Source organism: Poecilia reticulata, linkage group LG22, assembly GCF_000633615.1.
Source record: "Poecilia reticulata strain Guanapo linkage group LG22, Guppy_female_1.0+MT, whole genome shotgun sequence".
Classification (NCBI taxonomy): domain Eukaryota; kingdom Metazoa; phylum Chordata; class Actinopteri; order Cyprinodontiformes; family Poeciliidae; genus Poecilia; species Poecilia reticulata.
This window is the reverse complement of record NC_024352.1, coordinates 1217398-1232538: the sequence shown is the minus strand read 5'-3', so window position 1 is coordinate 1232538 and position 15141 is coordinate 1217398. Positions and strand designations below refer to the sequence as shown.

The window sequence follows — 15141 nt, the reverse complement described above, 5'->3', positions numbered from 1 at the left end:
AGGAGGCCTCAGGGATGACCCAGGACACGCTGGAGGGATTACGTCTCTCGGCTGGCCTGGGAAAGCCTTGGGATTCCCCCGGAGGAGCGGAAGAAAATGGATAGATGGATGGATAAATATATACTGTATTCTACAATATATATAATATATACATAGAAACAAAAACAGTTTCTATGTTTGCAAGTAACAGAAATGTAAAATGTTTGAAACTTTGACAGATGACACACACACACACATACTATAAAATCTAACTAGATGGATTCTATTGATTTATTGACCAACACATAAAGCAGCTGTAAGTACCAGATTCTGCCTACTGCTCTCTAAAGACATTATGGTATTGTAATGACACTCAAAAATTTTTCCTTATGTAGCCATCCTTGATACAATCCATTTCTCTCTGTTTGCGTTACGGTGTCCAACTTCCCCACCTTTGTCTCCCCAACTCATCTCTAAAACTCAATATCTCAGGATAAAAGCTGCGGAAAAAAGTCATTGTTCCTCTTTAAGGTCGTATCAGTTTCATAGTCCCACAGGAAAACTGACAGGAAAACAGCCCCACATGGCTGTCGCTCTCTCTCGCAACTGTTGATTCACTGTGAAATAACCCTAAAAAATTATTTACATGCATACACACACATCCACATACATGCACACACATGTTTGTGTGGCTGTCTTTGTGGGGACTTTCCATTGACTTCCATTAATTTCTACAGCCTAAACCTTACCCTTACCCTGATCCTTACCGTTATCCTATCCCTGTCCATTACATACCTAATCCTAACCCTAACCAAAACTCAATTCACACCTCAGTCCTAAATCTAACCCCTGACCCCAAAGTAGCGTTTCCCCTTGTTGRGACCAGGCTTTGGTCCCCACAAGGAGTAGTGGGGCCCCACAACGTAGTATGTGTCGGGAAAATGGTCCCCACAAGGTATTACAAACACACACAAACATATTGGTTTGTTTGTTTGTTTTTTAAATTTTCTGGTTATTTAGGTTTTTTTTTTTTTTTTTTTTTAAAACAATAAAAACAATCATCTGCAAAGTGCTTTTATGCCTAATATTTTATGTAGCTTCTTTTAAAAAAAAACTTCTTTAGAAATGTGGACTGTGAAAGCTAACATTAGTGTTGGGGTCATCTGTGATGCTGCAACATGTTTAGCATTTAGATGCTATTTGTAGGTTTGGATAGCTTCAGTGTTAGGTCAACTCCTTTAACGCAACTTGAGAACAACTATAGTTTTTTCAAGCCCCCCCTCTGTGGGCCAAGAGAAGCTGCATTGTTGTTTGTCATTGTTATCCACGGCCGTGCAGAGACCACTAAAGGGGCAGGTGCTCAAACAAAAAAAGGGGCAGATCTAATCGCATTTTAGGACAGAATATTAACAAAGCCACTCAGCTTTCAGAGTTTAATAAACAATGATAAATTACAAAAATGTGACGTATACAATCAAAGCTAACAAACATCTCCATATAGAGCATAACACTATGCATACGTAAGATATTTTATTAGTAATTTCTTTCTGCAGGTCTATTTTGTTATAGGAAAGTATTGCAATATTCAAACCCGCAATTTAGCAAGATATGTAAATCAGAGCTGGACCACCAGACATATTTTGTCTTTACAGAAWTACACTATTARAAATATAAACAAGGGCACAATGCAACCTTTTAGTGACTGTAATCTATAAAAGAGCTGCCTGTTTGCTGCAGTGGAGATGAAGATGGTCCATTAAGGAAAGCAGAGCTGCATCAAACTTTAACGTGGAACTGCAGAAAAAAAAAAAAGGCAAAAATTGAATTGTTAATGCATGTCACCATGAGAAAAGCCTACTGAGTTTTGCTTAAAAATAATTTAAAAAAAATTTAAACCACACATTTTGGACTCATGAAGTTAACTTTTTTTGCAAAACAAACTTATTTGCGCTTGTCAGAAATATTTTCTTGCTATTCTAAGTTTGTTTGTGACTCAAAGTTTTGCTTGTGATTCTCTCATGACGTCTTGAGCAGAGCCTAAAATCACAACAAAATATTACTGATGTGTGCAAATAAATTTTTATGTTTGGTAAAAAATTAGTTATTTAATTTAAAAAAGTCTTTTAAACAAAACTTTTTTAAAAAGTTTTGTTTAAAACTTTTTAACTTTTTACAATTCCAAAAGTTTTGATTACAATTTTATTTTACTTAACTGAGGTTAGTATTTTTTTTCCCATTGAATAATTGGGAAAAAATTTAACTTCATACTCGGTGAACCAGACCCTAAACTTAAAGTCTTTGTTGAGTTTTTTCCAGTGCATTAATGTCACTTTTATCACATTCATTATATCTATCATGGTAATTCAGGGTGAGTTATTTTTAATTCTAAATGAATATCCTTGTTGGACTATTATTTAAGTGTTATTCTCCTTCAAGATACATTTACCTAATGCTAGAATAAATGAAATGTACATTATGCAGCAAAGGAAATTAGAAGATCGGACATATATTCAATACGGAGATGATAGGTTTTGGACAGGCGATGTGCCCTTATTGCATTAACAATACTGAAGAATGACTGATATCATTAACGACACAGGGGAGAAGCTTTTTAGTTATCTAGCTTTGCTAGCAAAGTTGTTAGCTAGCAGCTAACTAATAGCTCACCAACAGCAGCCTAATGTCTGTATGATAAAAAYACTGAATCGATAGATAAGAACAGTTTYTCCTCACCTGGCTGTCTGTCTCCTCCTGCTCAGTGGTTCTTCAGAGAAAGGCAGACGCCTGTCAGTGTCTGTTGTATTTCATTACCTCTCTGCTTAAACCGCTACTCCGAACTGAAGCAGAGACGGTACGTTCAACGTTTTCCGTCATCTGACAAGTAGCAAGTCTACTCCACTTTATTCACCAAAAACGTTTTTTTATATAATTCACCAAAAACTGTTCTGCAATCTGGAACGTTCGCTACGTTGAGCTGCGCAGTTAGCCGCCTTATCTCGCTGCGCGAGAGGCAATTGCGTCATGCGTCACAGGCAAAAGGTCAAAGGTAACAAGGTGATGGGCTTATTGTACAAAAAAGAAACAAAAAAGCAAAGAATTTTAGCACATGTTTTTATGTGTCAGAAGAGGGCTTAGGAAATAATAATACAAAAAAAAAATTACCAAAAGGGAACTTGGGGGCAAGGAGCAAAAAGGGCAGGTACTCAAGCACCCCCAGCTCCCCCCTCTGCACGTGCCTGTTGTTATCTGGTTGTCATTTGTGCTTCAGATTGATCAGAAATGAGTGTTTGTAAATAATATTAAAAATATTAAAAAAKTAATTACTTGTATTACAATTTTTAATTTGACAACATTAAAATTTATGTAATTAATTAATCCAAATTAAAGCATCAAACTCCCAGCTCTAAAAAATAAGGTCTAATTGTTAAAAAGCAAAGGTCCTGACTGGGAAGAGGAACTGAAGGTAGTCTAAATCCACAGATTTTCCTGCACCATCAGTGTGGTGTAGCTGTGGTACTACAAAGTCAAGAAGCAGCAAAGACAAAACTACTTTGTCATCTGAGGTTAGCAGCACAAACAGATTTCTGTACACTTAGTCATGTTTGAGTTAAAATAAGTTCAAACTCTGTTAGAAATGTGTTTGTATTATTGACAAACGGCTCTGTTGTAAATACTAAAATGTTAAATTCAGGGTGGAATATTGCAGACATTTTAGGTCACAGCTGCACATTTCCTTAGACAGTATGATATTCTGTAATTCTGACCTGTGCTCAGAATTCTTCCACATGAAGAGCAATTATTTCAACAGTGGCCTACTGTTAAGGTGGAGGCATTTATTCAGTGATGCAAGGTCACTGTTGTCACCAAATCTTAGGAAATAAGTTGCTGATGTAGGGCTACATTCAGGCAATAACTGGTTCAATGCTGTACATATCTATTTGAAAGGAAACWGTTTTCTCAGGAGGAATGCTAGCTGATTTATTTATTTTTTTGTATTATGGTGCCAATGTCTAATGATCTAAAGAATATAAAGGTATAGTAACAATTCCATTGTCCAGTACCAACCTCAGTATTACTCATTTTCTCTATATTTCAATCAAAAGAAACAAACAACAATGTAAAGTTTTGTATTACTGTATCTGAATTTAATGAAGTATGTTAACACTTTCGATGGAAAGTATTAACATAAATTAATTCTTAAATTAATACTTCCTGATAGTCTTTCAGATGAAATTTATTTTATAACAATAGTAATAGTCTGTTATATGGTGACAGAGGCAGTAATCCTCTTAACTACGATTGTTAAAGGAAAATCAAAATCACCCAAAAKTGAATTAACGTTAATAGCAGGCTAACTTTTTTTTTCAAAACTGGAGGACAGAAATGAAAAACAAACTCTAATCAATGCATCGCTAACTGAATAATGTCTATTTCAGACAATAATAAATGAATGCAGCAATTGATGTGCAGATTTCTTATGTGATGTGCAGATCACATAAGAAAACACAACAGGAACACTGACTGGACCTCCACTAACCAATGTTTCCCAGATTCCAACCAAGAGCGAGAAGATGAACAATGCTATTTTCTTATGRGCATGGCAGATGGATTTATCTATAATCAGCCTATTCCTCAACACTAGCCTCCAAAAAGACTAGGCTTGTTGTAAGTTCATACATAATGGTTTCAGAAATGTGGGGATTACATAAGTTTCTTTGTGATGGGGAGATTGAGTAACACATAGATTTTAGTTCTCCTTTAGTTGAGAAACCCTGCTGAACCTTCACCCAATACATTTTGTTTTCAAGACATTTGTGGCACTTTATTTTCATTAATCAGACAAGAAATGGGCAAAGAGAGAAGGTATGCAGTAAAGGTCTGAAGGTGAGTGACTGCGTAGAGGACTAATGGCCTCAGCACATGGCGTGCCCACTCCACCTCTACACCATGCAACACCCCAGCTCCCCACACCCGTACCCCAATCCATCTTTACTGTATCCCAAGAAAAGAATGCACACTGTCCATGCTGCAGCAGCATGCAGACAATATTGGAATAATTGTCTTTTCTTTCTCTTTAGCTGACTGTTGATCAACTTAAAAAGAGAAAGTGATGAGTCTGGATGTGTTCATGCTGAGTCCTCTAGCTTGTGTTTTATACAAAATTTGGCTACAGCTTTYTATGGAAAAATGCTGCATGAGAAAAAAACTGCTGCATAAAAATAAAGCAAATATGAAACTTACTGCTTACTGCTTACAAATGGAACAGTAAAGAAATACTATTACTCTTTCATATAAACATGAAAGAGGAGTCCTATGCAAAACCAATACCAGCCATGAAGAAATTTGCTAAATTTCTAATATAGCTTTCATTTTCAGGCAGAATTATTTTGACATCTTGCTTGTCTATTTCCAATCCGTAGAATCTTATCGTCTGATGMAAGAAAGCAATCAAAGAATTGCAGGCAACCATCAAAATCGTACCTCATGGATTTTAGGACCCAAAATTACCATTAGAAAAACCTAAAACACACACTGAGTTAACGTCATCATTTAATCTGCTGGCAAAGCACAACATTTACTTCTAGACTAGATCATTAGTGCCTGACGTGGAACCATGAGGTAAGAATGACTCAACCTGTTCTGATATAACCTAAACAGGTACTCTACACAATATTTAAAAAATCTGAGTGCATAAAAACATACAGCTACATAGACATAGACAGGTTTTATTGTCATTCAATTGTACATTTAAAAATTTACAAAYTGAAATACATTTTGTTGCAAGGCTCCAATAATAATTAATTAATAATAATAAAGGTATAAATATAAGTACATAAAATAAAAGATTAAATTAATATGAGTTTAGTAGTCTTATGACATGAGGGATGAAGCTGTTGTGGAATCTGGTTGTTCTGCATTTGAAGCTGCTGAATCTTTTCCCAGAGGGCAGCAAGGAGAACAAGTCATACTTGTTGGAAGGGTGGAGGGGTCTTTGTGATTGGCTAAGTCCTGGACAGGCAGGGATGGAGGGAAGCTCAGTCCTGTTGATTCTCTCAGCTGTCCTCACCACTGTCTCTACACATTTCCAGTCAAAGGTGTTGCATGCTTCAAACTATGCAGAGATGCTGCTGGTCAGTATGGTCTCTATTGTCCGTCTGCACTGCAAACATTTGAGACGTCTTCTATCTTCTACTCTTTAAGTCAAATAAATTTAGCCAGTTTTAGATTTTGAACCTAAATGTGTGAGTTTATGAAAGAAACTTAAACTTTGTATTCATTTTGTCAAATCTCCAAAAGTTGAATAAACTAGAGTTTTTAGGTTAACACTTAAAAATCTGAAAGAAGAAAAAGGCAGGATGGGAACTATTTCCCAGCGTGCTTAGCGGCAMGTTTTTGTATCCTGTGTTGCACCGTGAGTGAGATGGAAGTGTGTTACATTRATCTGACTCTTGTGCGTTATTAAAACCAATGCTTATCTTAATGCAACTGATAGTTTGTGAAGCTTGARGATAATGACAATAKACTGTTCACACTAAATGCTTATGAGTAGAATCCATTGTAATCCATTGTAAATTTCAGACAAGAAATTTTTTCTCGCAATTTATGATTGATTAAGATTATTTAATTTTACTATAAAATTATATAGTATGAGAGATAAGTGTGCTCCTTAACTAGGCGAGGGCAGKTTTTCTTGCATATTGTGAAATTATTTTAAATTATACCATTAAGTTAAAACTCACAATTCAAGATTAATGAASTTAAAACATTTTTTTAGACAACTTGTCTCTTGTTAAATCAACTTTATGAACTGTAATTTCAGAATTAAAACCCATACAAGTTTCTTAAATTGCATTGCAGACCAGCAGGTGGACTTTTATTTTTAAGTTATACCACTTTCAAATGTTTTACAGTATATAAAAAGTGTTGAGGTTAGCACTTCTCATCCGATGTAAACAGTTCAGACGTTACTGAGCTCTCTTCACCAGACCAAAGGTTTTCATGCTTTGAAAACACGGTTTTCCTAGTTTTCATGCTTTGAAGTGTGAAGAATTGAGGTTGTTCTACTGCTTCATACTGATAAGTAACTTAAGTTATCTTAAGATATCTTGTTTCATTGCATAGTTGATTCGAACCATTTGGACCATCTCAATGGATTCTTTGCACGTCAGCTTCCGTGTTCGGGGAAAAGCRGCTTGGTCGTTTCCGGTCTATTGAAAATGGCATTTTACACTCTGTGCTTGCAGGATTTGGCCAAGGTAAAAATGAATGRTGTATATCGATCCGAAGCCCCAACAAGTAAGCTTTAGAAAGGTTTTAAGATGTACGCCTCRTTATACATTCACGGATACGAAGGTGAGTTTTACTTTCTTTAAACGTTGTAGCTAACATTAACTTTAGCTTATGCTAGTCTTGACATTTTTCTTGTAAAAATCTGCTATTTAAGTATCTAAACATTTCAATCCATTCTAGCGGACAATGTTTTTACCTTATGTTGTACTTATTTTAATGTATATTATATGTGTTTATTGCTGTTAGCGTCAAACAGAGGCCAAGTAACGGAGGAGGTTCCAGTTCGGGGTTTTTGCTTCCAAAGCATGAGTAAGTACAATCCCATAGCTTAAAAGCAGGACAGCACTGGTGTCAGAGTTCGAGTTCAGTTGACTGTTCAGGTTCAAATTTGTTGATTTTAGAAAAATATGTCCGGGTTCTTTAAGGTCTCTGTGTCATTTCGTTTCATTACTTTTGCAWGTTTCTTGTGATGTATGATGTCCACCRGACTTTCTGGGTCACAGCAGTTGTTTTGTCTTCTGTGTCTGCTTTCTTTCACCTGAGCACAGCTCTTATTGGCTATGCTCACGTTTGTCCTCGAGAAACACCCGTGATATCGGGTCAAGATGATCCAACATGTTGAAAACCTCCAACTTTAGATCTATTATTTTAATACATATAAAAAGACATAAAAGCTATAAAAAGTTAAAAAGTAAAACAATAAAATGTACCAAGAAAAAGAAGCAGTCCAGTGACACTGGACAATCCAGAGCAGTCCAGAYCACCTTCCAATCAGACTAGATCACTCTTTACACACCATATAGAGCTGGAATATCTCCCAGGATTGTGTTTAGAGACATGGTAATAAAAGAAGTATCCTTAAAATCGTTGGAATGGGAAAAKGAGGTCAAAATCAGCATAATTATCTTCACCATGTGAGCCAGGCATTTCAAATCCTGCACCTTTAAGTTGAAATAAAATGCTACCATCCTTTRTAACCCAAAGAGTTCACTAACAAAATGGCATCATCACCAGAATTCAGAAAGGAAATGAAAGTGTTGCTGTTTTTTTGTCAACATATAGTTTTTGATTAAAATGTGATTAATTACAGATCCTGAAATTTAATCAATTAAAAGTTCTATTCGAGTTCCACCACTAGTTTATATATATTTTACTAARAAAGGTATTATTATTTTTAGTATTAATACTACAGCTTGTCCCTTGTTTTCCCTAATTACCTTGCCTGTGTAAACCTCAATCTGCTTCAGTGCTAAGACCTCCATTAAAAGAGGTTCCTGGCATTTGCACACAGCACTCTTCACCCTCCACAGTTTAAAGCGGCAACTCCATGCATGTGGAGTGAGACAATGACCCAATAACAGATGCAGATGAACCTGAGAGACTGTGAGGTAAAGGCATCCCCAGACAACATTCTCAAGTGATCTTCACTTGTTTGAGTAGTTGGTGTTATTGATATTCAGCTCCTGTGTCACATACAACTTAGTGGTAATCCTATCTGCCCGCAGGGCCCCAACTTACTACTTCCATCTTCAGCTCTGCTGACAGCTGACCGTGAGGAGTGATGAATGGAGGAGTCGTGTAGCCAGCCCAGCATGCAACCCTCATATATATATATATATATATTTAAAGTCATAAAAGTACTTTGTCAACAAAGTATATTTAATAAAGAATGTGCATATACACGTTACTTTTGTATAGACCTGCTGCTTATTTAATATTGACAAATTTAGAACTTTATCTTTACAGGACTCTAATAAAGGTATTTTTTCTCCGATAATATTACCTGTTTTTTTACTCATTTGTTTGATGATCTGAAACGTTTGTTAATATCACACAAGCATAAAAAGTTAAAATAAAAAGCAGTTTTCAAATGACTTTCTTCTATATGAAGGGGAAAAAAAGACATCCAAAACAACCTGAATAATCTCCCTCTGTGTGAAATAATACATCAACTGTAACTAACCCAGTATTTCTCAATTCCTGTCCTCAGGCCCCCCTGCACCTGTAAGTTTTAGGCATTTCCCTTCTGTCACACACCTGTATTGCATCTGTGGGTGATTAACAGGCTTCTGTAGTACTTGATGGCTGCAGAAGAGGTCATGCAATCATTTGAATCAGCTGTTCTGGAACAGAGGCACATCTAAAACATGCAGAGCAGGGGGGCATGAGGACTGAAATTGAGAAGCAGCAAACTAACCACACGTCAAGGGCAACTGAGTTAAGTTTCATCAGCCACACCCAGCCCTGATTACTGCCTAACCTGTAGAATCAAGAAATCAATTAAACAGGACCTGTCTGACAACCTGTATACCTAATCTATATAAATTGAAGAACAGATGAGAAACAAAGTTACTGATATTTGTGAGTCTCAAGACTCCTAAAGTCATTGAAATATTTTTTGTTAACTCTTTCCAAACTGACAGCGAGGATCATTATCCATAAAAGAATAAAACATGGAATAGTGGCCAAGAGTGGCCAGCCTACAAAGTATAATGAAGAACAACATCTACAGCTTTGCAGGCCACGCTGCTACAGTGAAGATCAGCGTTCATGATTCAATAACAAAAAACAGAGACACAAAAAGAGAACTACTGCTGACCCAAAAGCACACAAAGGTTTATTTTACATTTAAAGATTTTGGGGAAAGTATTCTGTGGATTGATGAGACTAAAGTGGTRCTTCCTGGAAGATGTGTACCTCGTTACTTCTGGTGAAAAACTAACAGCGCTAAAGAAAAAGAATATCCTAYCCAAAGTAAAACATGGTGATGGTGTTACGGTCTGCAGCTAATGTCCTGCTTCAGGAACTGAACAACTTGAGCTAATGGATTAATTCTGTGAGGATTTAGATTTTGTGTGTGTCTTAAAATTTTCAGTTAATTGAGTCTCTGTGTTGTCCCGGTTACCCCTTGTTTGTCTCCAACTGTCCCTTGTTTTCCCTAATTACCTTCCCTGTGTCCCACTTGTGTCTCTTGTTCCCTGTCGGATCCTTGTCTAAGCTGTTGTGTGTCTAATGTCCTGTATTTACAGTGCTACCAGTGTCTACGTTTTCCTTGCCTCATCGCTCATCTGTGCTGCCTGGATTTCTGTTCACCTTTTGTTTATCAGGGGTGAAAGTAGTTTTAAATTCTTAAAAAAAAAAATATATATATATATATATATATAATGTTTTGTTGTTTTTTTGTTGTTCTTTAATAAAGTTATGAACGTTTTGATAAGGAGTCAGAAGATGACATGCTGGTCTCAGCGTCCTGGCGGCGTTCAGTTTCTCACCTACAGCCGAGATCGGCTCAAAACCTTCTGYAATCCACGTATTGCACCCCTGCTCTAGGGGTGCAATACCCTTCGTTCATATTGTTTCTGAACAAAGAGTTCAGAAACAATATCGCAACACCAACACCGTGAGTGAAACAATGACTGGGGCAGCCTACTATATAAACTACTCAGGGACCACTTCTTTGTTATTACACATACACATTTGTGGAATATGGAACAAATCGCGTCCCGTATCTGTTCAATACGGGACGCTACATTTAACAGCGAAATACGGAACGGTTCCGTATTTTARGGACGGGTGGCAACCCTAGTCACGACTGATTAGTGGGTGAACTCACAGCTGCACAGTGAACCCATTGATTTTTACAGCAGACAGCCGCTCCCCTCTTCCAGGTACTGCGTAAACCTGCTAAATCTTTTAGGGGTATGCAATACCCTACCGTAACTCCCTACTTTCACCCCTGTTTATCATTAAAACAATCATTTTTAATCTCAACCTGGATCCAGCCATGTCCATCCTCAACACAAAACCTACAACTCATGACAAATTCTGCTCTCTARCTCTATGTCCTGAAGCAGGACATCTGACTTAACTTGAATCAAAACAACAAGAATAGTGGGTCAGGTAGGTTCGGGTAGATGTCTAATGTAGTAAAAGTAATCAGAATATAAAAAACTGCTTTTTGAACTTACTCTACTTATCTTCACCTAAAACTACATTAATTTGATGTAGTTTGATTTGTATGACAAGAAATCCTTTGTGATTGTGATATTGTCACTAATATTATTCTTTTCACAACATAGAATACATTCAAAGTCCTGACTGAATATTGTAATAAGTCTTTATAGGAGGCTAAAAACTGTTTAGTCAGATAGCTTAGAGAATCAGTCATTAGAAGCTTTAAGTTTGTTTTGCAGCTGATTTACTGATTAACCGACTGAACCCTTCAGAACATAAAAACGTTCSCTGATTACTGGGTTCATTCCCAATCTCATCCTCTGTGTTCCCTCCCATGTTATTGGGCTCACAATGACTCAAAGTTATCAGCTATTATGGGAATCAAACAAATGACGTATCTTCCATGAAACCTCCCCTGATTAAGATCTCTTCGTGTGACAACAGTTKCTTGCAGATCTGATTGCCAGTGCTGATCCAGTTTCCCACGCTGCCTCTCCAAGTAAGGAGCTGGAGCAGGTTTTATTTGGCTTGCTGCTCTGTTTGGATGAGATAATAGGTTACCTGCCACTTTTAATCAGAAGTACTTTGGAAAAAAAAACATTAGAAACATTAGTTGTCATCAGCAGCTGAAGCTATGCACTGAACTGCTGAACCAAGACACAACTGTGAGCATCAAAGTCCTGCCTTCATAGGAAAGACATGGAGCTTTACCTCCAAAGCCCCCACACAGGAATGTAATGTGTCCAGACAGATTACTGATGATACACACAGAGGTGAGCCCCCTAAAAAAAGCAAACACACACACCCAGTACTCTGGGAAGACCCATTGTATCATGATACTTGACAGAAACATTAAAGGAGGAGCTGTCTACTCATTGTCCATCTCTGTGAATGCTCAGACAGATAGATGGAAGTCAAATAGTCAGCAATATTTTTCATTCATAGTGCATCAGGCAAGATGGCACACATTCCCCATTGACTGAAGATGCYACTCAGCAGCAGAAACCTTCCCGACCAACTGACAGATGTCTGACAACATGAAATAGACTAAAGGACCTCCAGTGGTGGTTTTGGTAGCTGAAGTRGTAAAGTCAAAAACACTAGTGATTAACTTGTTCCAKGAAAACATTTTTCTGAAAATCTGAAGAAAATAAACTGAAATAATAACTTATGCCGTTTAATAATCTATGAGATGATCAACTTACCGGCCATGAGAACTGGAAGGGAATGACAATCTTCCCAGTGTCGTGAGTGCCTTTCTGGCTTCCTCTGAACTGGAAAGTATTCCCACCAATCACCTTGGTGATTTCTAACCCATAGGTGCATGGTCCACCAATCTTCACCTCCTGCTGGTATTCCTTTAAGCACACCCTGAAGTAAGTATCACACTCGTCCAGGCCGCAGTTCCCATCTGCCTGGCGGCCCTCCACGTCGCAGCAGTCGCCGTTTAGGAGCTGACCTCTGGGGTTTTCCACCGAGACGAGTTGCAGCTCGAAGTAACCCGAAGACTGACACACCTGACAGGCAGACAGGGAGGTGAAGAAGGCTAAAGCTGCTTGTCTCTACTGCATGCTTTCAATGTGTTGTATGAACAGACAGAAGTAATTTTCTCAAGTGGTSTTCAGCCAGTCAAAGCCTGGCRATTATTAGTAGTATAAAATTTTCACATATTCAAAATAATCGAAGTATATTTTTATTACAGTGCTCAGCGGCWTTTTATGAATTTGACCCATCAAAGTTTCTCTGATTGATGATCAGAAATTCAAATCCTGAAAAATCCAAACATTTTCTCTTTTCAAATCCAACAATTTATGGAATATAATTGAGCATACATTTTTGTAATTATTTACCTGAGTTTAATAAAAAAAAATCTGACAAATAGGCTTACAGATAAACTTGTATCCAKAAAAGGATATAATTTGTTTTCCTTTCACAAAAAGGTTGCTTGCACATGTTAACAACTAGAATTGTTTTCAGTAAATAGTAAAATCGCCCTGTGAAGTTGTGATTGTTGTAATCACTTTGGTCCATTGAGGTTGTTGTAAATGTGCTATTTAAATAAACTTTGACTTGACTTATAAGAATTAAAGTTGGAAAGAAATTTTTTAATAAAATATGATGGTCAGATTCCTAATTAGTTATATGAACTTTGAATTATCTGAACAGCATATTTCTGTTTCACTCATCAGAAAAACAAAGCCTTTAAGAATACAGAACGTTTATCAACTCTATCTGAACTGGCTTGCTGAATCACAAAGAGCTGAAGACAACTGGCTGCTAAAAATCGATCCCAAAACGTTTCCACCTTAAAAAACCCACAAACACTGTTGGAGGAGACATGAGGCTCCAACTGCTGTTTGAGTTCTTAACAATAGGGATATGAGTTCTCGAAAGGAGCCCATTCTTAGTGAGTCGTGACCCCCTGTGAAGCCAAACCTCAAATTTGGGGACCACTGCACCAAACTAACCAAGKTTCTCTGAAGTTGATTCCTGTAGCCCTGTGTTGGGGAAAAGAGTGCAWTTTCCTAGTTCATGTCTTCTTAATTTCCAGGATGTATTTAAAATTGACTAAAAAGAGATCAGACCTGTTATTTATTTATTTATTTTTACCGCTTGCTTATACAGCAAACTGGAGATTGCTCCACTAACGACAGACATTTCAGACATGGATCATTACTTCACTAATTCAGAGTGACATGATTAAAAATAATATGCAGGTCATGCTGCTGGAAAATATTTGCATTCACTGAATGGAGTACATTTAGATAGATTTAGAAAAAATAGATCAGAGTTCAGCTCCAAATACATGATGGAGTTACAAAATATGGAAAACAATAAAACAAAGAAAAAGCTTAATCAAAAGCAAAGCTATCATTTTGCTTGAAGAGCAACCTGATCAAGTTCTCACCTTGATGCGCACAGTCAGCAGGAAACACAGTATGAAGAAGCGATGCGCTTTTCCAGGGTTATCCCACATGTCTCCGTCCGCTCAGAGTTAAGGATCATCAGGGAAAAGAAGCAGATATGTGCGCCTCAGATGGTCAGAATAATGCTGGAGATGGACGGAAAGCGGTATCCAGATAGTCGAGGGCRTGTAGGGCTGCAGGAGGAGAAGCGCACCTCTGCCGCTGCTGCCGCTGCTGTCTGAACCGCGTACAGTCCGCCTCCCTCCGCCGCTCTGCTCCGGGATCTGAGCAGCGGGACAGCGCAGCAGCAGCGCGTCTCTGCTGTCCAAAGCAGGAGCAGGGAGGCTGCTGTGACTGGCAGCTAAGCGGGCCAATCATAATCCAGCGAGGTGAACCGTTTCTAGCTGAGAGCCAATTAGAAGGTGAAACTCCAAAACGGACTGCTGATGGATTTATTGTTGAGGTTCGTCTCTGATGCGTATTTTAACGACCGTAAGCATGGAGTCAAGTTTAATTTATTTACAATATTAGACTTTTAGATTTTTTCCCCCTTAAAACCTGAATGTAAGGATGCTCTTGATAAAATWTCTGCTTCCATTCTTATATTCTTATGATAAGAAGCTGACTAAAGGTTTATCCTCTAAATGAGGGCCATAAATGATCAATTAACACATTCAGTTCAGTGTCGTTCAGTGTTCCTGCGTCCTTTTCAGTCCCCTGGGACAGAGTACGCCGAAAGCGCCCTCTACTGACAGCTAAATGGCAAAGTCTTGGATATGAGACCGGTGTGAATGGATTCACACAGAAAAACAGTTTTGTTTTTCTATGTACACAGAAAAACAAAACACTGTTAGAATCTCATCAAAGTAGTTAAGAAAACTTAAATCAAATAATTACATTAAACCAAATGTAAAAATGCACGTTTAATACAACGTACTACATTCCACCTTTAAGATAATTTGACTTAAAATAAACCATTACTAGAACTACAACTTTTTACAAATCAGTGCAA

At 37.5% G+C, this 15141-nt stretch overlaps 1 protein-coding gene across 2 annotated transcripts in view; it reads right to left on the bottom strand.

Moving 5' to 3' along the window:
* LOC103458084 (protein jagged-2-like) overlaps positions 1 to 14417 on the bottom strand; it is a 98866-nt gene extending 84449 nt beyond the window's left edge. For both annotated transcript variants that reach the window (XM_008398653.2, XM_008398655.2), the window contains exons 1-2: positions 14132 to 14417; positions 12429 to 12740 (exon numbers count right to left, since the gene is read on the bottom strand). In XM_008398653.2, coding sequence (XP_008396875.1) covers positions 12429 to 12740; positions 14132 to 14200 — 381 coding nt within the window. In that variant the 5' untranslated portion in view covers positions 14201 to 14417. The remainder of the gene's footprint in view (positions 1 to 12428; positions 12741 to 14131) is intronic.
* Positions 14418 to 15141: the final 724 nt, after the last annotated feature.